This window comes from Dromiciops gliroides, chromosome 1 (genome assembly GCF_019393635.1).
Source record: "Dromiciops gliroides isolate mDroGli1 chromosome 1, mDroGli1.pri, whole genome shotgun sequence".
In the NCBI taxonomy this organism is placed as follows: domain Eukaryota; kingdom Metazoa; phylum Chordata; class Mammalia; order Microbiotheria; family Microbiotheriidae; genus Dromiciops; species Dromiciops gliroides.
This window is the reverse complement of record NC_057861.1, coordinates 546,876,083-546,900,675: the sequence shown is the minus strand read 5'-3', so window position 1 is coordinate 546,900,675 and position 24,593 is coordinate 546,876,083. Positions and strand designations below refer to the sequence as shown.

At 38.5% G+C, this 24,593-nt stretch overlaps 2 protein-coding genes across 3 annotated transcripts in view; both read right to left on the bottom strand.

The window, feature by feature from the left end:
* Positions 1 to 577: 577 nt before the first annotated feature.
* COQ7 (coenzyme Q7, hydroxylase) lies at positions 578 to 6,956 on the bottom strand. Its single transcript, XM_043976249.1, has 6 exons — positions 6,793 to 6,956; positions 3,681 to 3,859; positions 2,635 to 2,749; positions 2,415 to 2,554; positions 1,217 to 1,285; positions 578 to 750 (listed from the first exon to the last, which is right to left on the bottom strand). The coding sequence occupies exons 1-6, from the start codon at positions 6,866 to 6,868 to the stop codon at positions 673 to 675; spliced, it is 657 nt and encodes a 218-aa protein (XP_043832184.1). The 5' UTR covers positions 6,869 to 6,956; the 3' UTR covers positions 578 to 672.
* A 5,410-nt stretch (positions 6,957 to 12,366) lies between these two features.
* Positions 12,367 to 24,593, bottom strand: part of TMC7 (transmembrane channel like 7) — a 73,637-nt gene continuing 61,410 nt past the window's right edge. Inside the window, exons 13-16 of one of the 2 annotated variants that reach the window (XM_043979588.1) lie at positions 24,185 to 24,315; positions 22,098 to 22,253; positions 15,368 to 15,446; positions 12,367 to 14,515 (exon numbers count right to left, since the gene is read on the bottom strand). In XM_043979588.1, the coding sequence (XP_043835523.1) occupies positions 14,441 to 14,515; positions 15,368 to 15,446; positions 22,098 to 22,253; positions 24,185 to 24,315 (441 nt within the window). In that variant the 3' untranslated portion in view covers positions 12,367 to 14,440. Of the gene's footprint in view, positions 14,516 to 15,367; positions 15,447 to 17,588; positions 17,865 to 22,097; positions 22,254 to 24,184; positions 24,316 to 24,593 lie in introns of those variants that run through there. The other variant, XM_043979589.1, reaches the window with a different exon arrangement.

The window sequence follows — 24,593 nt, the reverse complement described above, 5'->3', positions numbered from 1 at the left end:
TGAGGCCGGATAGGGCCAGTGCTCTATCCACTGCACCACCTAGCTGCCCCTTGAAGTAAGCATTCTTGTCAGAGAATTTAAAGCCGAGAAAAAAAAGTCCTGACACAGCAATCCTAAAATATACTAATGTTTTTAAATGACTGTGACTGATGATGCCAAGGAATTCTGATTCTGTTCTTTTAAATATTTCTGTTGGGGCAGCTAGGTGGCACAGTGGATAGAGCACCTGCCCTGAGGTCAGGAGGCCCTGGAGTCAGAAGTACCTGAGTTCAAATCCAGCCTCAGACACTTAACACTTACTAGCTGTGTGACCCTGGGCAAGTCACTTAACCCCAATAGCCTCACTAAAAAAAAAAAATGGAGGGAGGGGCAGCTAGGTGGCACAGTGAATAAAGCACCAGCCCTGGATTCAGGAGGACCTGAGTTCAAATCCGGTCTCAGACACTTAACACTTGCTAGCTGTGTGACCCTAGGCAAGTCACTTAACCCCAATTGCCTCACCAAAATAAATGGCAGTACATATATGTGACATGAAGGCAGGATACAGAAAAACCAGAGTTTTTAAAAGCAGAATTATTCAATTTATTAACAAAATTCACAATAATTATAAAGTTCACATGTGCAAATTTAACTCCTTCAGTTACCTTTTACATAACGTCACAAGGAATTATTTTAAATTCGTTCCGATAAATATATTGCAGCTTTGCACCCAACCTGAATAGCACCCTTCAAGATGGCATATGCCGGTGCCTAAAAAGAAACACAAGATTGAATTTATTAGTTGTCCCAATGCAGAGTTGCAAGAAATGTTTTCACAGGCAAAGATACACTAGCAAGTGAGAAATAATTCACTTGTGTTTTCTAAGAACTTTGTAAAATAGAGGCAGCTAGGTAACACACTGGCCCTGGAGTCAGAAGGATATGAGTTCAAATCTGGCATCAGACACTTGACATTTACTAGCTGTGTGACCCTGGGCAAGTCACTTAACCCAATTGCCTCAAAACAAACAAACAAACCTTTGTAAAATAACAACTGCTGATTTCTCATACTTGAAGAAAGGCCACCAGGAAGAATTATATTAAGAAAGAACAAAAAACAGGACCCCTCAAGTCTGAATAATTTGCATGAATACTGTATTTTCTCTGGCAACCATTTTACTTTCCAAATAACAGTGGCCAAAGCACCAACAGCAGAGTATAAATGACAGGTACCTACCAATTCTGCATCGTGGTCAAGCCCCGTGTCATGGTGTTCTAACTCCTCATCCCGACATTTCTTAATTATCTGATTAAATAAAAATAACAGCAAGATAGCAATAGCATTTAATGGACCAGAAAATATATATCATGTCTTCAGTTTGGAAATCTCAGAAAGAACACTAGATTTCAATTCAGAAGATTTGGCTTTAGATCCCAGCACTGCTCCTGATACTGCAGGTATGACTTTGGGACAAATACTTAACCTGGATGCGATTGTGTCCTTATCTGTAAAATGGGAATAATACTACTACTGAACAACCTTACAGAATTGTTCTAAAGAAACTGTCTTGTAAACTACAAAGCACTATGTAAATGTGAAAATCATTACAATATCTATTTTTATATAGTACGTTTTGGTTTACAAAGCGCTCCATATACATTATCTTATGTGATACTACTAACCATCAACACACATTTCTTTCTCTTGGGACATCTTATATTCAAGGATAAATGATATTTATTGAATGTATTGACTTTCACTGATGCTTTGTATATTATTAGACTGAGCAGGAGCCAACGACTGACAAAATATGATACAAATTTGCCCACAAATTTCTTTTTTGAGTTAGACCTACAAGTAAGGCAGAAAAAGGATAAAAAACGTGACATACCACTTCTTAGCTACCTCTCTTATAGAGACTTTGGCACTTTTCACCTTGAAACTGAACTGGCTTCAAGAAGTAGGTCACATGAAACTGGATATCTATAAATATATATATATAAAAGTAGAAACATCTCAAAAGATTAATACCACATGGATGCTAAATATATGTTGATCAGGATGTCAAAATAACTCTATATTTTGTTTGGAAATTGACTAAAAGAGTCTCTTCATTCTTTTGTTTGACCTCTCTTCATGCTAAAGGCATTTATTCAGAATCTGCCAAGATGATGTAGTGGAAATCACTCTGGACTAGAGTCTTGTCCCAACTCTGTCACTAACTACCAGTGGGATCTTCAGCAAGTTACTCAAAAATCTAAAACTAAGTTTCCTATAAAATAAGAATCCAATGATTTCTAAGATCCCTTCAAATTTATTTTCAACATATGATTATATATATATATATATCACCATATGTTGAAAATATACATACACATATATACATATACACACCTTTTCTAAATCAGCCAAATTCCAAAACAAAACTAAGCACCTGAAGGAGTTCTTCATACTTTTCTGGATCCTCTTCCATTAATGTCCTAATCTGGTTGTTATAATGGTGTGCTATTGACTCTTCTACAGCCACAGTGCAAGCCATTGCCCCTTCCTTCCCAAGCAAGGCTGTTCCAGCACCTGAAATTGTCCACATCATAAATCATATTGCATTCTTAGCCTCCTTTAGGTAAAATAAATTCACGTAAATGGAAACTCACCCAATACAAATCCCATTACATTCCAAAGGGGCATCAGAATAGTTGGTCGGACTCTATATGTAATCATCAACTCATTAAACTTTTTCAAATGGTCCTTTTCCTGATCCCACATTTTCTGCAGAAGAAATAAATTAATAAGAGAATCCAACCATCCCAAAAACACACCTAACAAGGATGATACTATGTGCTATGGAAACAGCATTTTCTCAGTCTATACAATGAAAGGGAAATCAAGGTAGAAATGGGGGAAAGACTTTTCCTCTCTCCCTTTATATATGATTTACATTTAATTCTGCCCCACTTCAACCCAAATCATTTACTTGTAAAAAAGAGAAAAGACCATCACAAAAGAGATTCAAAGTACAAAGAGAGAGCCTCTAATGTATAAGGTGATCAAGTATTGATTTAGTTCATTTCCCAATTAGTTTATCTTAGTTTTTTTCTGGAAATACTGCTATTTATATAAAGGTAAAAGATCTGTACTGATGATAATACAAAGAAACGAAATCTATTTTGCTTATTTTAAAATCTGAAAGGTCAGAATAATAAGTATTTGATTCCAGGCTGCTAGACTGTACTAAATAAAATATCCCAGGGGCGGCTAGGTGGCGCAGTGGATAAAGCACTGGCCCTGGATTCAGGACTACCTGAGTTCAAATCCGGGCTCAAACACTTGACACTTACTAGCTGTGTGACCCTGGGCAAGTCACTTAACCCCCATTGCCCCGCCAAAAAACAAAACAAAACAAAACAAAAAATAATAAAATAAAATAAAATATCCTATACTTCTCACAAAAATCTCAAGGCAAGGCTAATTGCTTGTCAGTTTCCACCTTTTGAGTTCCTCTTATAAAGTGGTTTATTCTTTTCCTCAAATACCAATTAACAGGGTAAATGAAAAACAATTTAGAACTGGAATTTCCTACAGACTACAATTATGATATATTTACTTATAATGAAATACTTATTTTTATTTACGAACATTTGTTTATAATCAAATGTTCAGTGGCACAAAGTAGAAGGGGCAAAGATTCGCATATACAGACCTGAATAAGTGGTCCGACATTTGTTCTACCTAGTACAGCCATTTGTCCAGCATATATGCGGTTTGCTCCATATTCCCCTGCATGATCCACCCGGATGATACGATCGATAGTGGCATGGTTGACATTTTCATAGGTCATTCCTGTACTGCGAAATCTGATGCTGACATTTCTTGTATAACCTATAAAACAAGTTGTATTTTGTGAGAATGTAAAGCTATAATAAAGGTGATTTTGACTTTACCTAATGTAATTGAAAAGACCAGTTAAGAGTTAAGTCTTCACTTTACTGTTATTTGTACTTAATTTTCTATTGATTTTCTCTCAAATCTACCCACCTCTTTCTATTGTCCCCTCTTGAGGGTTCTCAATACCATCTGAAAGGGCTATTGCTTCCAAACAGGTTTTATCATTCCTATTTTCTGTCCCTTCCAATGAACCTCACTCTACAGCCAGATTCATCTCTGTCCTGTCTAGGTCTAATCATTCAATTCAAGAAGTATTTATCAGGTCACTTATCTACTGAGAACCCTTCAATAGCCCTATTGCCTCCTAAATAAGGTTCAAATTCTTTATCCTAACATTCAAGTTTCTCCACAATCTGGTATCACTCTACCCTTCTGGCTTTATCTCATACACCTTCCTAGACTACATCTAAGCTGAACTCCTATATGCATGCCCATATACCTACATAGTGTGTATATGTATGTGCACATGGGTACACACATATATGTATATAATACATATATACACTATGTTGTTATTGTTGTTAGTCTTTTGTTCTCAAAGAGGACTATGACATCATGGAGGTAATGTCATGACTTGTGATGAACTGGATTTAAGTGAGGCAGGGCTGTGCAAAGTCACCAGCCTCACTCTCTCCGCCTGAGCCATCTGGGTACAGTGGCAAGAATCAGGACAACTGTAGATGGCTCTGGATATTTAAGGTAATGGTGTTAAATGACTTGCCCAGGGACACACAGCTAGTAAGGGTCAAGTGTCTGAAGCTGGATTTGCTGCGGTTGGGTGACCTTGGCCTTTTAAGATAAGGCCTTTCACAGGTCTCAGTTTGCCTAAGGCAACACCTATAGGGTGGTTAAGGCAAGGTAAGGAAGGAGGGAAAGATAGGCCTCTCTTATCTCTCCAAAAAAAAAAAAAAAGGTTAAAGGTGGGGGAGACCCTCAGGGTTTCTGGCCAAAAAAGATAAAAACTGCTATTTAGGCCCACCCTGAGCCATCAAGAGGCCAAACAATGGAAAATGAGGCTTGGGACCTGTTGGTCAATTAAAGAGGACCAGAGTTATTTAGGTTTAAGAAATGATCCTTGGAAGACATCTTACAGATAAACCCCAAGAAATCTTGTGAGGCTTCTGCAGCCAAACTTGTATTCATTTGGCCAGTGCCCACAGGTAAGGGTATGATTCCCTATCTGGAAAAAGGGAGGAGAAGGGGAAGAGTAGGAGAGGGGAGGAAGAAAAAAGGAAAAAAGAAAGGAAGGAGCTGTGTAGCCCAACTGGAACAGGCCAGTTGGGTCCCCAGTGGGACTGAATGTTGGTTATTGTTAGTCCTTCATTCTGGAAGATGATGCCATGACTTGCAATGAATTGGATTCAAGTGAAGAAGGGCTGTTACAAAGTCACCAGCCTCACTTTCCTCTGGAGTCATCTCATATAAAATATGATATATACAATGCAAACTATATGTGTGTATATGTGTGTGTGTATATGTATGTATATACGCACACAGACACACATACACAAAATGGGAAGCTAGGTGGTATAGTAGATAGAATGCTGAGCTTGGAGTCAGGAAGACTCACCTTCCTGAGATGAAATCTGGCCTCAGAGACTTACTAGTTGTGCGATCCTGGGCAAGTCACTTAACTTTGTTTGCCTTAGTTTCCACATCTGTTAAATGAGCTGGAGAAGGAAATGACAAACCACTCTAGTATCTTTGCCAAGAATACTCCAAATGAGATCATAAAGAGTCCAACACAACTGAAAACAACTGAACAATAATAACATACATAATAATAACATTTGCCTACCTTTGAGCCAATATTTTGTCTCAAAATTTGATTACTTCTTACCAGTGTGGTACAGGCATTTTTTTTTTAAAGTTTTGATTTCATACCCAGATGCTTTACCTAACAGGATACCCTATATATAACTGGAACCCAATATTTCCTGAACTGAAATCACCTATTGTTTAGTATATCTATGGATTCAGCTTGTCTTTTGGATTATACAATAACCTTTCTTAAGCTGGTTCTTACGAGCCTGTATAATGCTTTTTAGACTTCTTTTGTACACTTATCTCATACCCATAAAGTACCTAGTACTAGGTATATAACATGCTCTCAGCGAAAGCTTGTTTCTGAAGGAGAGGGTACATTTCAGTGTTTCTTCATCCAGGCAGGATCACTCAAAGCACCTCTCTGGAGGCAGTTTGCTAATGTTTAAAAGCATTTTTCTTTTTCTTTTTCCTTCATGAAGCTAAAGTCTGGTGGACAGAGAGGTGTCCTTGGAACCACGAAGATGCGAGTTCCAATCCCTCCACTGATACATATGGGCTGTATAACCCCTCAGCGAGTCACTTCAACTTGTCAGTCCTCTACAGCCTAGACAACTCTACAACTTGTAACCTACACTGGTAAAAACCTTCCCTGGAAGTTTCCTATACCAATGAAATCATAAGTCCAGTCCCTAACCCCACATTTTCCCTTTGGTCAGTATTTTCATTTATTTTGGTGGGGCAATGAGGGTTAAGTGACTTGCCCAGGGTCACACAGCTAGTAAGTGTCCAGTGTCTGATGCCGGGTTTGAACTCCTGAATCTAGGGCCGGTGCTTTAATCCACCGTACCACCTAGCAACCCCCTTGGTCAATATTTTTGACCAGGTGTGCCTATATTGTATACAAAAGCACGGCCAGCCAGGTAGCCCAGTTTATTAAGGGTTGGGCTCGGAGTCAGGAAGGCCCAATTTTTCATCAAGTCACTTATTCTCGGCCTCAGTTTCCTCCTCTGTAAAGTAGGGATAACACTGTAGCACCCATACTTCCACCACGGGAGTGTTTTAGGGACGTGCCCTCGGAGACCCCGCTCCTCCCTCTTTACCTGAGGGGAGCCTCCGAGCTCCAGAGCACAGCATCCAGAGCGGGGAAGCCACAGCTGCCCCAGCGCAGCCCAACATCTTGCTGACCCTAGCCGACTCTCCCCGGAGGAGAAGCAGGTGAAACAGCTCTCCGCGCACGCAGATGACGGACGTGCGGGACGCGCCGCGGACGCGCCTTTATGACGCAGCGCTTCATCAGCAGCGCTTGGGTGGGGTTGTGGTTCCCATTGAGAAGAAAAATTTTCTCCTCCTTCCGAGGTGGTCACGTGTTTGTTGATCACAGCCACAGTTCCTATTGGCTGGGAAGATCTAGCCGGGGTTCCTATTGGCTAAGAGTTAGGCCGGTGTAGGGTGAGTACTCTTTCTGCTGCCTGGGAGATTGAAACAACGCCTGCGCATGGGAAAATAAAGCAGGGAAGGAAAGTCGCTGGTTCTGCTCCGGGAGGCTGCCTTAGGGGTTCGGGACCCAGGAGGAAACCCAGATCGGCAACTTTATTGGGAGAGAACACGGGCCATCATAAATTTCTCTTGCTGCTAGTGTGTGCTTACGGATAGCAAGAAAAATGGGGCGGATTTCACATCTATGAGATCGGCTAATATGACAGAAAAGAAAAATGACATGCCTGCTGCAAGGGACGGGGAAAAATTGGGACACATGCCTTTTTGCATGTGGAGTTATGAACTAGTGCAGCTATTCTAGAGAACAATTAGGAACTTTGCCCATCAGGCTGTAATACATTCTGATCTAGCAGTACCACTCCTGGATCTGTATCCCAGAGAGATCAAAGAAAAGGGGAAAGGACCTATTTGTATCAAAAATATTTAGAGCAGCTCTTTCTGTGGTGGCAAAGAACTGGAAATTGAGGGGAATGTCTTAACGATAGCCTGAACAGGAAGAAATAAGGAAGACCACATATATGAACTGATGCAGAGTGAAGTGAGTATTGGGCAAAATAACAGCAATACTGTAAGGATGATTAGCTGTGGGGGGGGGATCAGCTTTTTAAAAAATTACTTTGATTTTTTAGTTTGATTAGGGCCCCTTCTTTAGAAAGAGCTAGACCTCAAATAAGCCAGACTAGCAGTCACTTACATCTACGTTACCTATAGATTTAGTGAATAGATTGAGACTATCATTTAATAGCAGATAATTTAGAAGAATAATATTATGAAGTTTTTCAAAAGGCTTTCTAGGGGGGTTGACCAAAGGCTAAGCAGGAAGCTAGGTTGACCAGAGGTCAAGTTCCCCTTCCTGGCAGCTGGAGACAAGTTAGCCAGTAGTAAAATTAAGCCCTCTTTTCTCTTTCTTTAGCTAGAGTTTAAGTTGAGTAATAGACTCTGCTAAGGTAGGGGGGAGGTGGTGACTGCTACCCACTGAACTGATGTGGGCTGAATTAGCCCACATCATGACCACAAGTTCCACTTTCCCAGTCCACTTTCTAGTTACAAAAAGTACCCCAGGAGCAAATCTGGCATAGAATTATGAAAGTCTGGGAGAAGCTAACCAGTCAGGTGACCTGCCTTTTCTAATAGAATTATGTTCAAAAGATTTCTGTAATTTTTCCAATTCCTTTTTTTAAAATAAAAGTCATCTCTGTAAATCACTCCTTGTCTCTGACCTCTGAGGAATCAGGGGACCTGGTTTAATATGCAGGTGCTAGTTTTGCAATTAAAGTCATAGATGGCTCAGTAATTTTGTCCTCAGTTTAACTTTTTATTTCATGTTATGGGCCCAGAGCACCCCAGAAATTCTCTGGGGTATATCAAGGAGACTTCTTCCTTGAGAAGCTAAACCAAGGACAGACACACTTAAAGAGATAAGTGGAACCAGATTGGACTGAGCTAGCTTTGGGACCTCCACCCTTCATTCTAAACTCCCTCAACCCAGGGGAGATAAGATTAGGTGAGGCTGCTGCCTTTGTGTCCTGAGGCGGTGGCTTGAGAGATCTACAGCCACCTCTCACCCAACTCCTCCAGCCACCACCAGTGGGGGAGGGTCCTCCCTCACTAAGGGAACTTTCCACAGTCAGATGGTCACCCCCATCAGTCCTCTATAAAAGTATCTACCTGTCTCCTGCTCGAGGAGATTGGTATCTCAGAACCACACTCTGTGCCATGCCTTTCTCCCCATGAGAAGTCCAAGGATTTCTCTTGGTTTCCCTTCCCTTCCCCTTCCTCTAAATAAACTACTATCTTATTCTAACTGCTTTTGTGTGCAAGAGGGTGTAATTCTTTAAAGAGGAATTCCTAAGGACCCCAAACCCCTACCCCTATCCCAAACCCCCTACCCTATTTTCCCCATAACATTCAGATAACCAATTTTAACAGTTATTCTGATCAAGACAATGATCTAAGACAATTCCAAGGGACCCATGATGAAAAATATCATCTACCCTCCTGAGAGAACTGATATGGAGTCTGAGTGCAGATTGATGAATAATTTTTTCGCTTTATGTTTCTTGGCTTTTGTTTTTTTGTTTATTTTGTTTTATTTTTGCTAACAACATGGCTAACATGGAAATGTTTTGCTTGCCATCATGTGTATAATTGATATATTGCTTGCCTTCTCAATGGGGTAGATGGGAAAATTTAGAATGAAAAATTTTTTTAATGTTAAAAACAAATTGGGGGGGGCAGCTAGGTGGCACAGTGGATAAAGCACTGACCCTGGATTCAGGAGGACCTGAGTTCAAATCTGGCTTCAGACACTTGACACTAGCTGTGTGACCCTGGGCAAATCACTTAACCCTCATTGCCCACCCCCCATAAAACAAACAAAAAATATTTATTAAAAAAAAACAAATTAAGAATTCAAAAATAACTACATACAGTATAAAATATTTGGGAGTCTGTCAAGACAAACATAGGAACTATGTGAACACAATTACAAAACACCATTCACATAAATAGATATTAATTGCACATGGGTAGCATGAATGAAGTATTTTTTTTTTTTGCTTTATTTTTCTTTTTTCTTTTGCAACCTAATATGGAAATGTTTTGCATGACTTCACATGTATAATGGGTATCATATTTCTTGCCTTCTCAACAGCTGGGGAAGGGGCTGGGGGGAGTGTGAGAATTTGGAATTTAAAAATTTTTTAAACTTAATGTATAAAAAATAATCAAAGGTGGGGTGTAAAAAGGATGGAATCCTTTTCTCATTCTATTTCTGACATAACCATTTTTTTCTATTGCAGATTTGATCCTAAATTTCTGTTTAAAGGTTAGATTACCTGGCTCCATTTTTTTTTTTTTTTTTTTTTGGTGAGGCAATTGGGGTTAAGTGATTTGCCCAGGGTCACACAGCTAGTAAGTGTTAAGTATCTGAGACCGCATTTGAACTCAGGTCCTCCTGAATCCAGGGCTGGTGCTTTATTCACTGTGCCACCTAGCTGCCCCTCCCTCCATTTTTTTTTTTTAGTGAGGCTATTGGGGTTAAGTGACTTGCCCAGGGTCACACAGCTAGTAAGTGTTAAGTGTCTGAGGCTGGATTTGAACTCAGGTACTTCTGACTCCAGGGCCAGTGCTCTATTCACTGCGCCACCTAGCTGCCCCCCCCTCCTTTTTTTTAACTTTTTTTTTTGGCTGGGGCAATGGGGGTTAAGTGACTTGCCCAGGGTCACACAGCTAGTAAGTGTCAAGTGTCTGAGGCCAGATTTGAACTCAGGTACTCCTGAATCCAGGGCCGGTGCGCCACCTAGCTGCTCCCTCCTTCCATTTTTAAAAAGACATTCTCTTCAGATTTTCCAAGACCACTTTGGTTTCCTCCTTGCCACCATCAAACCCTACAGTTATATTTTCTTTGTACTTGCGGTGCCTCACCTGCAGTAAAATTTAAACTCCTTGAGAACAGGGTACTTCTTTTTTCTTTTTCTTTTTTTAAAGTTTATTCATGCCTTTTGTTTTCACATCACAGTGATTTCTGGATATATTTGCTTCTCCCACTCTCCATGAATCTCCCCTTATAACAGAAATGCAATCATCAATTCATCTGCAAGTGGGGCTGCCATTCCTCATCTGGTTCTTGAACAAATTAGGCACTTAATATTTAATTGAATAGAATTGAATTGAATTGAAACAAGCTAATATGCTTCCATTTAAGGAAGATAAGTTCAGAAGCTCACTTCTCTCATTCTATGTTACTATGTTGGTATAGGGACATGGTTACCTACTCCTTCAGTACAGTGCCTTATTTAAATATCTGTTCAATGAATAAAGTCAGGTAGATAATAACAGGTTTTCCAAAGCAAAAATCTACATTTCTCCACTCTGTAAAAAAATGCCAACTAAAGGCTAAACTTCTCTTTCTTTGGTGAGAAGAAATTAGAACTACTTTGATGGCTAGAACTTTAGGTGTGAATTATTTGGATTGAGTAAACAAATGTTTTCAGGAACATTTGAAAACAACTCCCCTCCAAACAAATTTCTTTTTTGTTTTGTTTTGTTTTTTTAAGTGAGGCAATTGGGGTTAAGTGACTTGCCCCAGGGTCACACAGCTAGTAAGTGTTAAGTGTCTGAGGCCGAATTTGAACTCAGGTACTCCTGACTCCAGGGCCGGTGCTCTATCCATTGTGCCATCTAGCTGCCCCCCCAAACAAATTTCTAATTCATCTTTGGAAGGCACTCATTTGAATAAGACACTAGACTCTCCAATGAGAAGACAAAAAGATAACTTTAAAAACTAATAGATTTCCAGGATCTTTTGCTTACAGAATAACCTTGTGAGTCCAAACATACATGTAATCATTCTAAGATTTTAAATATTGTTTTAATTAGTAAGTTTAATGCACATTAAACAGAGAAAAGATATACTTTTTATCCTATGACTTTAACCAGAAGTTATAGTTTGACCAAAAAAAAAAATTCCAAGTAATATTTACAAGAGTCAACATTTCACTACAGCTAATACTACATTAATCAGAATTTCTTAACAGTGAAATAAATATATAACAGTAATTCTTTGTTTTCAGCATTTCTTTAACAAAGAGCAGAAAATACATGTCAGGAACTTCGGAATTAGTCTTGCTATTTATGTTGACACTGGTTAGAAATGGCTACAATTCTTTTCAGTGAGGATAATGAAGTTCTGCATATTCAAAAGCAGCTTATATTGATAAGAACATCTGAGGCCTTAAGAAAGATGATCCCTGAAAATCCCCTGCTTCTGGTAGTCATCATAACATAAAAGTGACAAATCCTTGCTGCAACTCAAGTCAATCTTAAACTATTTTTCATTATAAACTAGCTTTGTGGAATTAGAAGGAAACAATAGTTGGTTGGCACTGGGATTATACACACAGGGGAAGCACTCTGTGGCATGACACAGGAAAAATACTTCTATAAACAAATGATCAATCATCTATAAAAGAAAGAAATTATCCTTGAACAATATTCCTCAGCATCAGCAACCATTTCCATAAAACTTCATCAGCCTCTGAAATTTAAACTACTACTTAAAGCATGTTTGAATTTAAAAGAAAAGAAAAACCAAAAAAAAAAAAAAGATAAACAGTAAGAAACCATCACTAAAATCACTTTTGAAAAACTAAACTACAAATACATTGGAAAAAATATCCAGCCTGAAGACACTAAATGAAAATTAACTACTTAAAAAGATCTGCATATATTAAAAAAGATTTAGACAACACTCCTTTTTGATAATGTTATATTAGTTGATAAGCCATGGAATAACTCAAAAGGCTAAATCTTTAGGGCTGTGAGATTTCCCCCATCCCTTAGTTATAAGAGATTTAAAGTGATTTAATTATGATAATAATCAAACATTAATTGAAAAATTGTGATATTATATTTAGATATCTTATTTTTCATTGTATTAGTAGATTAAGTCTCTCTTCTTACTACTTAATAATGTCAGATGATACTTTTCAATGTTAAGCATTAAGTAATATCAGAAGATACAATAGTCAGTAATATTATATTTTAGAAACCACGAGTGTTATGCTTGACTCAAGGGGGTCATGCAGATCACTAGTGATATACTTGACTACTAGAAGGGGCAGCATAATTATGACCCTGTTGCCACAAGAAGACTGATAAGAGTATTGGAAAATGCTGACATTTGTCATGTAGGCAGTTTCAATATTTCCTAAGAATATGCTTTAATTTTAGATACTTCTAATTAGTATGGTATATAAGCATACAAGCTCGGGAGGGGTATAAAAACCCATTGATTTTGTAACTCAAGGTCTTTCAGGTCAACCTCTGACTGACCGGCTTTATTGTGAGATTTGATTTTCTCTCAATAAACCTATTTGCTTCAGGCTGGAGACTTCATTGTTTCTGTTCCTCCATCAGACTTAGAAATTTTCCCAACAGTGCCAAATATTAGCCAGTTTCAAAGCATCTATTACTTGTTTTTAACTACAATAGGAGCTATAAATTATTCCATTACATTTCACTAAATACATGTACATACACAGAAAAATATAAACATTATAAACAAACAATACTTTGAAATGTGCTTGTATGTGTTACAAGGAAGCTAAATTCCTCCTTAGAAATCTAGTTGAGTAAATTTTTAAAACGTTGTATCTAAAAAGGCCCTGAGTCAGTGATTTAGGTTGTATTGCCATCTGGAGTAAGAGGGATTTAACATGAATTCAAAGGTGTGACATAATCCCAAAGCACTTATCCATAGCCAAACAGGAATATAAAACACATCTTAAAACATTCTCCCCAAAACATTTCTGAAACTTGAAATGTCCTTTAAAAGTATTGTCTACAAAACATAAAAGGAAACAGACCTTAGGGAATCGAGAAAACTCTACCTTCTCCCACTTTTGGAAACAATGGGTATTTTTCCCAGAAACCACAGATCAGCCCTAAAAGAGAGGTAAAAGTTCAAAGAGCACCTATTTCCCTGAAACAGCTTTCTGTTCTGCTCCTGCACTGCCACAGAAGTTCAGAAACTATGGCTAGTCTTATCTATGAACTTACCTAAAAAGAATTTAAAGTCATGCAGGAGCTATATATGCCTAGTATTGATAGCTTTTGGAGTAAGATGATGGACATTTTTGCATCTCATTTTACCAAACTGGGACTAAAATTAGGAAGTTTAACACTAGTTACATAACTATGTTTCCAATTTTCTTACCAACTGCTAATAACACGATGGTTTAGGAGTTTATCTTGTTTTACAAAGCAACCTCTATTTTAGGGTTAGCATAACCCTGAAGTTTAAAAAGAATGTCAAAGGAAAAGTTCATTTTATGTCATTGAAATTTGGCTCATTAGTATCAGTCTAGTCTCACGAAGTAATGGCCTTCAAATTTAACTTAACAAAATTTCTCAAACTATCTTAAAAAATGATAAAGCTCTCTTTGTTCCCAATTCCCTTGTAAAAACTTAAATAGCCTAAGCCTAAAAGATTTTTATAGTCACTGAGCTGAGATTCTACAAGCAGAGACTCAGTTCAGACCATTGTTATAGTTTACAAAATCCGCAAATAGAAATTGGTTATGTAAACACTGACATAATCCAAAACTACAGCAGCAATAATAGCATCAGAGTGCAGAAAATGCTTGAACTCTAGAAAAACACATTTAGTGTACAAAATTCTACAGATGAGTTTGGAGGTTCAGTATGGTAGTTCATTCAGCTTGAAAGAAATAAGAATTGTGTTCAAAATCAGATTGGACAGTTTCTCAACTCTTCCTGAACAGTTGTAAGTTTCCGAATAAGATAGTGTTTGTCTCGACTTTCCTATAAGTAAATAAATAAATAGATAAATGAAAAAATGAATGAACAAAAAAATAAAAAAACATATGAATGAATGCATATGAAGATACAATAACCTTCTTTGGGAGGCTACAACATTTGTCTACCTGGTCCTGTCCTACCTTTCCAATCTTCTTATACTCTACTTGCCTTCATATATTCTGAGTTCCAGGGGCTGTCGTTTCTGTTTTTATATTTCCAGCACCTACCAAGGTCACCAACACAGCCCCCCCTCACTTAAATCCAATTCATTACAAGTCATGGCATCATGCCAATGCCATGGTCCTCTTTGAGAATGAAGGTCAAAGGACAACAACATCCAGCACCTAGCACTGTGCCTGGAACATAATAAGTGCTTACTAAATACTTGTTCATTAATTGAATAACTGATCCAAACACCATGTATGCTACTGGTGCTTAATAAATGTTAGTAATAATGAAGTCAGCAGCCACTTGTTCACTTAATATAAGGGAACACTGTCAACGTCTTAGCCAGATTTTCCTTTAGAAAAGACTGGCAGATCAGACTTGCTGTCTTATCTTTTTGGAGAGATTTTTGCTCTGTTTGTCAGTCTTTATCCCTATGACTATTGCTAAGTATATCAACCCAAGTGTCACATATCTTAGTATGAACATAGAGAAGACACAATTATTATAACCCCAAAAACCTATACAAAGAACAAGCTAACCAACTCCCCATTATACTGGGTCACTAGGCAGAGTTTCTACAAAGTCATTCCACTTTTCCCTTGAAAAATGTTAAGTTTCCTATAGACCATAGAGCAGAAGATGGGCCCACTGTTCCCTGGGATCATTCCATTTTGGATTCCACCTTACCATAGCCAACTGCTGTCTAAGTTGAACCACAACCCGTTTGTGTGCTCCAGCCAGAGCAATGAAATAGAACATGATGAGGCTGCAAAAATAAGAAATGGAGCAAGAACAAGGGTATACTACATGAGTTTAAGGATTTTAAAACATCATTCACAGCAAAGGCTATAAACAGAGGAAAATTTATATCTCTAAATGCTTACATCAATGAGACAGAGAAAGAGCAGACCAATGAACTGGGTATGCAATTTAAAAGACTAAAAAAGAACAAATTAAAAATCCCCAATTAAAAACCAAATTGAAAATCCTAAAAATTAAAGGTGACGGGGCAGCTAGGTGGTGCAGCGAATAAAGCACTGGCCCTGGATTCAGAAGGACCTGAGTTCAAATCCAGCCTCAGACACTTAACACTTACTAGCTGTGTGTGACCCAAAGTCATTTAACCCTCATTGCCCCACCAAAAAAAAAAATTAAAGGTGACAATAATAAAACTTTAATGTAAGAAAACCATTGAATTGATAAATAAACCGGGAGTTAATTTTTATGAAAAAAAATAAACTACTGGTTTCAAAAAATAGAGAAGAAAACCAAATTACTAGTATCAAAAATGAAAAGGGTGAATATACCATTAATGAAGATGAAATCAAAGCAATTATTTTGTCCAATTACGTGCCAATAAACTTAACAATTTAAGTGAAATGGAAGAATATTTACAAAAATATAAACTGCCTAGATTAACAGAAGAAGAAATAGAATATCTAAATAAACCTATTTTAGAAAAATAAATGAAACAGGCCATAAATGAACTTCCTAAGAAAAAAAGCATCAGGGTCAGAAGGATTTACAAGTAAATTCTTCTACACATTTAAAGATCGACTAATTCCAATAGCTTTTGGGACAAGAATTCATTATTTGGTAAAAATTGTTGGGAAAGCTGGAAAGCAGTCTGGCAAAAACTGGACCTAGACCAATATCTTACACCATTTACCAAGATAAGTCCAAATGGATACGTGACCTAGATATAAAGGGACATATTATAAGAAAATGAAGAACATGGAACATATTAGACATGTCTAGGAAAAGAATTTATGAATAAAGAGATATAGAGCATGTAAAATGGATCATTTTGATTGCATTAAATTAAAATGTTTTCAAAGAAATAAAACCTATGTCACCAAGATTGGAAGGAAAGCAGAAAATTGGAAGAAAATTTTATAGTTTCTTTGATAAAGGTATCATACCTCAAATATGTAAGTTTATGAGTCATCCCCCAGTTGATAAATGGTCAAAGGATATTGTGAGATTTAAACTTGGATATTAGATCATAAATCTCCCCTACTTAACCTTTCCCTTAATTTATCTCCCAAACTAGTAAATGGAAGCAGCTTTTGGTTTTCTAGATAGACCTTTTTATTTATAGTTATGATAGTCACAAGGTGATGTTGATTAGAAGGATAGGAAAGTAGAAACACAATACAAATCGTCTTAAGTCTAAGCTTAGTCTATATTCCTTATAAAAACTCACCAAACCGAAAAAGGCCACCTTTGGAGAGAGAGTCTGTGCCGCGCCGTCAGGAGTCCCGCCAAGCAGGCAAAAGGCCTCCTCTCGTTCTCTCCACCCCGGAAGTCAAAAAACCCGGCAGGCAGTCTGACATGCGCAGCAGGCGAACTGTTCATCTCCTCCCCAAAAGGGTGGTCCTTGAAAAACTGGCGTCTTTCAGTTATCCTAACCGACTGTTAAAAACTTTCATATTTTACCACAATATGAAGAGGAAGTTTTTAGATAAAGAAGTCAAAGGTATATGTAGTCATGTGGGAAAATGCTTTAAGTCATTACTGATTAGGGAAATGCAAATTAAAGTAACTTTGAGATATCTCACACCTATCAGATTGGCTAAAATGATAGAAGGGGAAAATGACAAATGTTGAAGGTGATATGGAAAAAATTGAGACACTAATATACTTGGTAGAACTGTAAAGTAATCCAGCCATTTTGGAGAGTAATTTGGAATTATGCCTAAAGAGTTATAAAACTGTGTATACCTTTTGACCCAGCAATACCTTTATTACATTATTTCCCAAGGTAATGAGAGAAAAAGGGAAAGAACTGATAGGTTCTAAAATATTTGTAGCAACTCTCTTTGTAGTGGCAAAGAATTGAAAATTGAGGGGATGCCCATCAACTGGGGAATGGCTGAACAAATTGTATATGAATGTGATGGAATACTACTGTGATGTAAGAAACGATGAGCAGGTTGATTTTAGGAAAACATGCAAAAACTCACATGTGTGACGATTAAAAATATGAGATATAGTTTCTGGGTAATTTAATCATTTTTATTAATAAGGCCGGCAGGTTATTAATAAAAGGATGGTCACTGGCTGTCTCTCTCCTTCCAAAGACCAAGAATAGTGGCAGACTCACGGTTTGTATATCCTTCTAACAGTAGGTGGTCCATCAAATAGCAATCAAATCTAATTGGTTGACATGACTTGAGGTGGGCTATAATACAGTGAAGAATGGGAGGGTCACTTGGATTTGGAAAGTATGTCTATATAAATTAATCAATTTAAAGAATGTAGACCCCACCCAAGCTGAGCAGAGCACAATAGCTTCCACCTAGAAGTGGTCTGGGGCAATAAAGTCCAAATCCTATCAGTAAATTCCTTTCGGAAAAAAAACCTGAAGGACTTAGAAAGAAAGAGGGGGAGTACTGAACCTCCCCAAGATATTTATTATTAATATTCATTTATCACACATGAAATAGTGAAGAGTGAAATGAGAAAAACCAAGAGAACTTTGTATACAGTAACAGCAATATTGTTCAAAGACTTCAGGATGTGACTATGCAGTGAATTCTTCACTTATCTGCCACCTTAATGGAGAACAAGTCACATATGATATAAAAATAGAAGATTTTCCCCACTGGTCTTGATCTTTACTTCGTGGGTATAGGAAACTCACAATGAAGAAGCTCCCCCTAGCAGTGTAGATTGGCACCTTTTCTGAAAGCTATAGTCTTTTTTTTTTTTTTTTTGGCGGGGCAGTGGGGGTTAAGTGACTTGCCCAGAGTCACAGAGCTAGTAAGTGTCAAATGTCTGACCCCGGATCCAAACTCAGGTCCTGCTGAATCCAGGGCCAGGGCTTTATCCACTGCACCACCTAGCTGCCCCCTTGAAAGGTATAGTCTTTAGCCAATTGCTTCAGGGGACTGAAAGATCATATAATTTGCTCAGGAAAACACAGCCAGCATGTGTTCAGAGGTGGTACTTGAACCCAGGTCTTATCTCCTAAAACTAGCTCTCTGTCCGCTATGCCATGCTGCTCCTCTAAAAAGGAACAGATAATCTAAACATAATAATGCATGCACTTGGGGGGCAGCTAGGTGGCGCAGTGGATAAAGCACTGACCCTGGATTCAGGAGGACCTGAGTTCAAATCCAGCCTCAGTCACTTGACACTTACTAGCTGTGTGACCCTGAACAAGTCACTTAACCCTCATTTTCCTGCAAAACAACAACAATAACAACAACAAACAATAATGTATGCACCTGGTTTAGAATATGTTAATTTACACATGTTAAGTCACTTTCTTTAAGTAGTATTCAGTCATATTAAGCCTAAGTTCTACTACCTGGCCAAGAGATATATTCTATGTTATATATTCCATATGTTAGCTGTAACGATTGGAATAACGCCACCTGCTGGATACTTACTGTAGAAGAGTTCTGCCCATGAAGGGAAGGTCTTTGAGGGCAAGACCAGGAGTCAGGAAGTGACGCGGGCTAGTGGGAGGAGGAAGGAAGAGACTGGCGCTCAGTCTCGCGCTCTTTCCTTTGGACTCTGGTGGAGAGCGGAGCTAGAAATGTGCTCTCCCTTTAATAGATAGGAATCTAGGCCTTTCTCTCTCTCTTTACCAAATTCTTATTCTCCTTAATAAATGCTTAAAAGTCTAACTCTTGCTAAAGCTTGTAATTGATTGGCGACCACTCATTAGATATTTTAGACAGTTTAGCTAGAATTTTAACCCTTAACATAGCTATTCTATCATATATTCTCTGTTATATATTCTATATTAAGTATTGTTCTTAGTCCTACACAATCCATCCAATCCAATTTCCCACTACTTCACAATGTACATGTTCCAATCTAATCAGGCTCATTTTTTCTTTGTCCCATTAACATGTCAGTCTAGGGGCAGAGCCAAAATAGCAGAGGAAAGGCAGTGAGCTCCCAAACTCATGATGCGATTGCTCCAAAAAACATCCAAATAACACCAAAGGAAAATGCCTGGAGCAGCAAAACTCACAGAAGAATGTGCTGAAATCATCTTCTAACCAAGAACAGCTTGGAAGGTCAGAAGGAGGGAGCTGCTGTGCTAATACAGGAGTTGAGCCCAACCCCACAGTCACCCTGACACAGATCCAGTCCCAGAAAGGCCTCACCAGAGAAGCAGACCCCCAGAACCTCTGAATCAGCTGAATCACCAGTGTTGTCTGGAACTAAGCTCACAGTCTGGTGAGTGGGCTGAGCCCTGGGCAGGGGGGAGACTACAGGGGTCTATGCTGGTGCTAAGGCAGAACTTGGATTTTACACCCCTGCTGAGAACCAGGAGGTAGGCTTGAGTAGCAGTGGCCCAGGTGGTGGAGGGGCACAGGCTCCTCAGAGCTAACAACCACAACACACAAAGCTGGTTAATTAGCAAGTTGGTCTGGGGTCATCTAAGGACCAGGGAACAGGCCAGGTGAGTGAAGAACCTGATTCTCCTTAAATCATACCACCTGGGACTTCTGAAGCTTGGGATACTGCAACCTGGAAACAGTGCCCCACTTTAAGGAGCTAAAAGTCAAGTAAAAGAAAGGCAAGATAAGCCAACAGAGAAAGGTGAGGACCATAGAAAGTTCCTTCAGTAACAAGGAAGACCAAGGGGCACCCTCAAAGGAAGATGTCAACATCAGGGCCCCTATATCTAAAGTTTCCAAGAAAAATATGAATTGGTCTCAGGCCATAGAGGTGCTCAAAAAGGACTTTGAAGATAAAGTTGGAGAGGTAGAGGAAAAAATGGAAAGAGAAATGAGGGTGATGCAGGAAAGACATGAGAAAAAAGTCAACAGCTTGAAAAATCAAATTGGCCAAATGCAAAAGGAGGTACAAAAGCTCTCTGATGAAAACAATTGCCTAAGAATTAGGATTGAACAAATGGAGGCCAGTGACTTTATGAGAAACCAAGACACAATAAAGCAAATCCAAATGAATAAAAAAATAGAGGGCAATGTGAAATATCTTCTGGGAAAAACTGCTGACCTGGAAAATAGGTCCAGGAGAGATAATTTTCAAATTATTGGTCTACCTGAAAACCATGATCAAGGAAAGAGCTTAGACACCATCTTCCAAGATATTCTCAGGGAAAATTGCCCTGAAATTCTAGAATAAGAAGCTAAAATAGAAATTGAAAGAATCCACAGATCACCTCCAGAACGAGATCCCAAAAGGAAAACTCCTAGGAATATTATAGCCAAATTCCAGAGCTCTCAGGTCAAGGAGAAAATATTGCAAGCTGCCAAAAAGAAAGAATTCAAGTATTATGGAGCCCCAGTCAGGATAGCACAAGGTCTAGCTGCTTCTACATTAAAGTACCGGAGGGCATGGAATATGATATTCCAAAGGGCAAAGGAAATGGGATTACAACCAAGAATCACCTACCCAGCAAAACTCAGCATAATCTTTCAGTGGAAAAAATGGGACTTTAATGAAAAAGACTTTCAGATATTTGTGATGAAAAGACCTGGACATTACTGCAATAACCTCTTTCTTCCTCTATGTTCCTATTCTAGGAAGGTAACTAGTATACTGGATAGAGTGCTAACTTGTCAGAAAAAAACTGAGTCTGAATGCTTTCTCAGACACTAGTTAGTGGCCCTGGACAAGTCACTTAAGCTCTCTCAGCCTCAGTTTCTTCATCTGTAAACTAGGGATAATAAAATATCTATCTCACATGGTTATTGCGAGCATCAAAGGAGATAACGTATATAAAGTGTTGTGCAAACCTTTTTTTTTTTGGTGGGGCAATTAGGGTTAAGTGACTTGCCCAGAGTTACACAGCTAGTAAGTGTCAAGTGTCTGAGCCTGGATTTGAACTCAGGACCTCCTGAATCCAGGGCCAGTGCTCTATCCACTGCGCCACCTAGCTGTGCCATGTGTAAACCTTTAAAGCATTATATAATGCTAGCCCATCATTATTGTTATTATTAATAAACACAATTCCAAGCTAGAAGGGTAGATAATATGAAAAAAAAATGATCGTTTCTGTACAAGAATCCAAATCATAAAATTTTAGATCTAATCCAACCTCTCTATTTCACAGGTGAGGAAATTGGGACCCAATGAGGTAAAAAGTGACTCCTTATAATAGTTGGTCTTACATTTCTATCATGTTTTATAGTTTACAAAGCACTTTACAAACGCTGGTTCACAATATCCATGTGAAGCATTATCCCAATTTTACAGATTAGGAAACTCGGGCTGAGAGAGAAGTGAAGCACCTTGCCCAAAGTCCCACAGCAAATAACAGTCAGGATGAGATTGGTCCAGTTCCCAAATCCAGGACTGGTCCCACTAAACTGTGGTCTCTTCACTTCCATTCCAGCACCCTTTATGCCCTATCATGTGGCTGCCTTGCTTAACTTAACATCCACTTTACTGATGTAAATAGTAAATTTACGTGGGCTTTACTCACCAGATAACAATAAAGAAAGGCACAGCAAATGCTTCTGAAGTGATGCTTCGGGTGAGTGCTTGCAAAGGACTTGGAAAAGTGCTTACAGTCTTAGGAACAACTTCCCAGGAGGTATTGTAATTTGTGAATGGTCCACAGGCCTTGGAAGATGGAATGCTGTTGAAATAGACCAGTCGTTCGTGTCAACCAGCTGATAGATCAGCATTCCAGTCAACAGTTTCATAGAAAGACTTGCACAAGTTGATGCAAAGTGAGATAAACACATCCGAGAAAACGAAAATGACTACAAGCATGTAAATGGAAAGAAAAGCCGCCACTAGTGGCTCCCTATCACCTCCAGGATCAAATATAAAACACTTTGGATTTTATTGATCCTTTTGGATCAAATATGAAAATGTTTGTAATTCTAAAACCTTGCCCCGCCTACCTTACCGGTCTTTCTACATCTTATTCTCCTCCAATGATGTACTCTGTGTTCTAATGGTATGGCTGCACCTGGAGGTTCCTCCTATACAACATTGCATCTCCCCACTCTAAGAATTTTCACTGGCTGTCCCCCATGCCTCATCCCCACCTCCTGACTTACTTCAAGTTCCAGCTAAAATCCTACCTTCTACAAGAAGCCTCTTCCAATCCCTCTTAATTCTAGTGCCTTCTCTCTGTTACTTATTTCCTATTTACCCTGAATATAGCTTGTTTATACACAGTTCTTTGCATGTTGTCTTCCCCTTTATGCTGTGAGCTCCTTGGGAGCAGGTACTGGGGGGTTTTCCCTTTTTTTTGTATCCCCAGCATTTATCACAGTAACGACCTTCAAAGTTCATCTCAAAGGTTACCTCCTATATATCTTTCCTAAGTCCTCCACTCTTAGGTACATTGTAAAATGTAGTGAGGGTGGATTTGATGACCTCACAATGTACAATGTACATAGTAGGTGCTTAATAAATTAATAAAATAATTATATAACCAATTAATCAATGAATAAATGCTAGTTGACTAGACTAGGGCTTCTTCAACTTTTTCTACTTACAGCCCCTTTTCACCTGAGAAATTTATACATGACCCAGGGTATTTAGGTATATAGAATAGATATACATAACCTTTTCCTATTGCCAAATTTTTCACAACCCCCACACTCAGTTACATGACTTGTATGGGATCAAGAACTACAGTTTAAGAAGCTTTGGACTAGGGGGCGGCTAGATGGCCCAGTGGTTAAAGCACCGGCCCTGGATTCAGGAGTACCTGAGTTCAAATGTGACCTCAGACATTTGACACTTACTAGCTGTGTGACCCTGGGCAAGTCACTTAACCCCCATTGCCTGCAAAAAAAAAAAACAAAACAAACAAACAAAAAAAGAAGCTTTGGACTAGACACAAAATAAATTGAAAATAAATTTTGCAAAGTTACAAAACACAAGTTCAGCCCCAAAGAAGACATATGAAAGAACACACATGCCCTCTACTACTTGTCAGAGGTGGGGGAGCTATAGGTGTAGAACACTGCAAATATTGTCAGATTTTTTTCAATGTATTGATAGGCTTTGTAGATTTTTTTTTCTTTTTTTAAGTTCTTTGGTATATGGAGTGTTTCTTTGGAGGAATAAAGATACAAGGGGAAATGTAGGCTATGCAAAAACCAAAAGATTTTGATAAAAATTTCTTTATAAAAATAAGAAGTCAATTTTACAAAAGGCTAAAAACTCCTTGGATTTTTATCTCTTTTTCTAATAAGTTTCTACAAAGGCAGAATAATACTTTAGCTCAGGCAGAGAAGTATCTCACATACCATTTTAAACTTCTTTTTCTTTTTTTGTGTGTTTTTTTTTGTTGTTTTGGGTTTTGTTTTGTTTTTTTTTGCGGGGCAATGGGGGTTAAGTAACTTGCCCAGGGTCACACAGCTAGTAAGTGTCAAGTGTCTGAGGCCAGATTTGAACTCAGGTACTCCTGAATCCAGGGCTGGTGCTTTATCCACTGCACCACCTAGCTGCCCCCTAAACTTCTTTTTCAAACATAAAAACAAAAAACAAAACCCAGTCCACAAACCAAAGTATTCAAGGGTTATGGAAAACAAATTAATTGATTACTGTGTCATGGTGATTCCCAGTGGAATGAAGGCCAATGTCAGTCCAATTAACAACACCAACAAGAAGAAAAAATTTGAATTTGATGCTCTGAAAGGCCTTGTGGAGGGTCTACAGGTGTGCATCAGGCTTATCTGTAGAAAGGAGAAAAGAAAGAGGGGGTGGGAGAGACCTCTAATTTAGCTTCTTCCTAATATCTCTGAAACGAAAACAAGGATGACTGGTTTAAGAACCAAACTTTTCCTTATTTCATTCTATCTTCCCTCCCCAACTGCTTTTTCCTTTTAGTAAAATTTTCCCAACTACTTCCCATCATTCCTCACTGCCCCATGTAGTTTTTTAACTTTCAAGGAAGTATCAGACCTTACTTAAAGACACCAAAGGAGAGTTCCCAACAATAACCCTTAGAACA

Excerpts from the sequence above, each read along its gene's own strand:
- COQ7 (XM_043976249.1), bottom strand. The coding sequence starts at position 6,868 with ATGTTGGGCTGCGCTGGGGCAGCTGTGGCTTCCCCGCTCTGGATGCTG. Across the intron at positions 3,860-6,792 it reads AGCTCGGAGGCTCCCCTCAG|GTTATACAAGAAATGTCAGC; the intron begins GTAAAGAGGGAG and ends CTTGTTTTATAG. Across the intron at positions 2,555-2,634 it reads TGTAATGGGATTTGTATTGG|GTGCTGGAACAGCCTTGCTT; the intron begins GTGAGTTTCCAT and ends GGACAATTTCAG.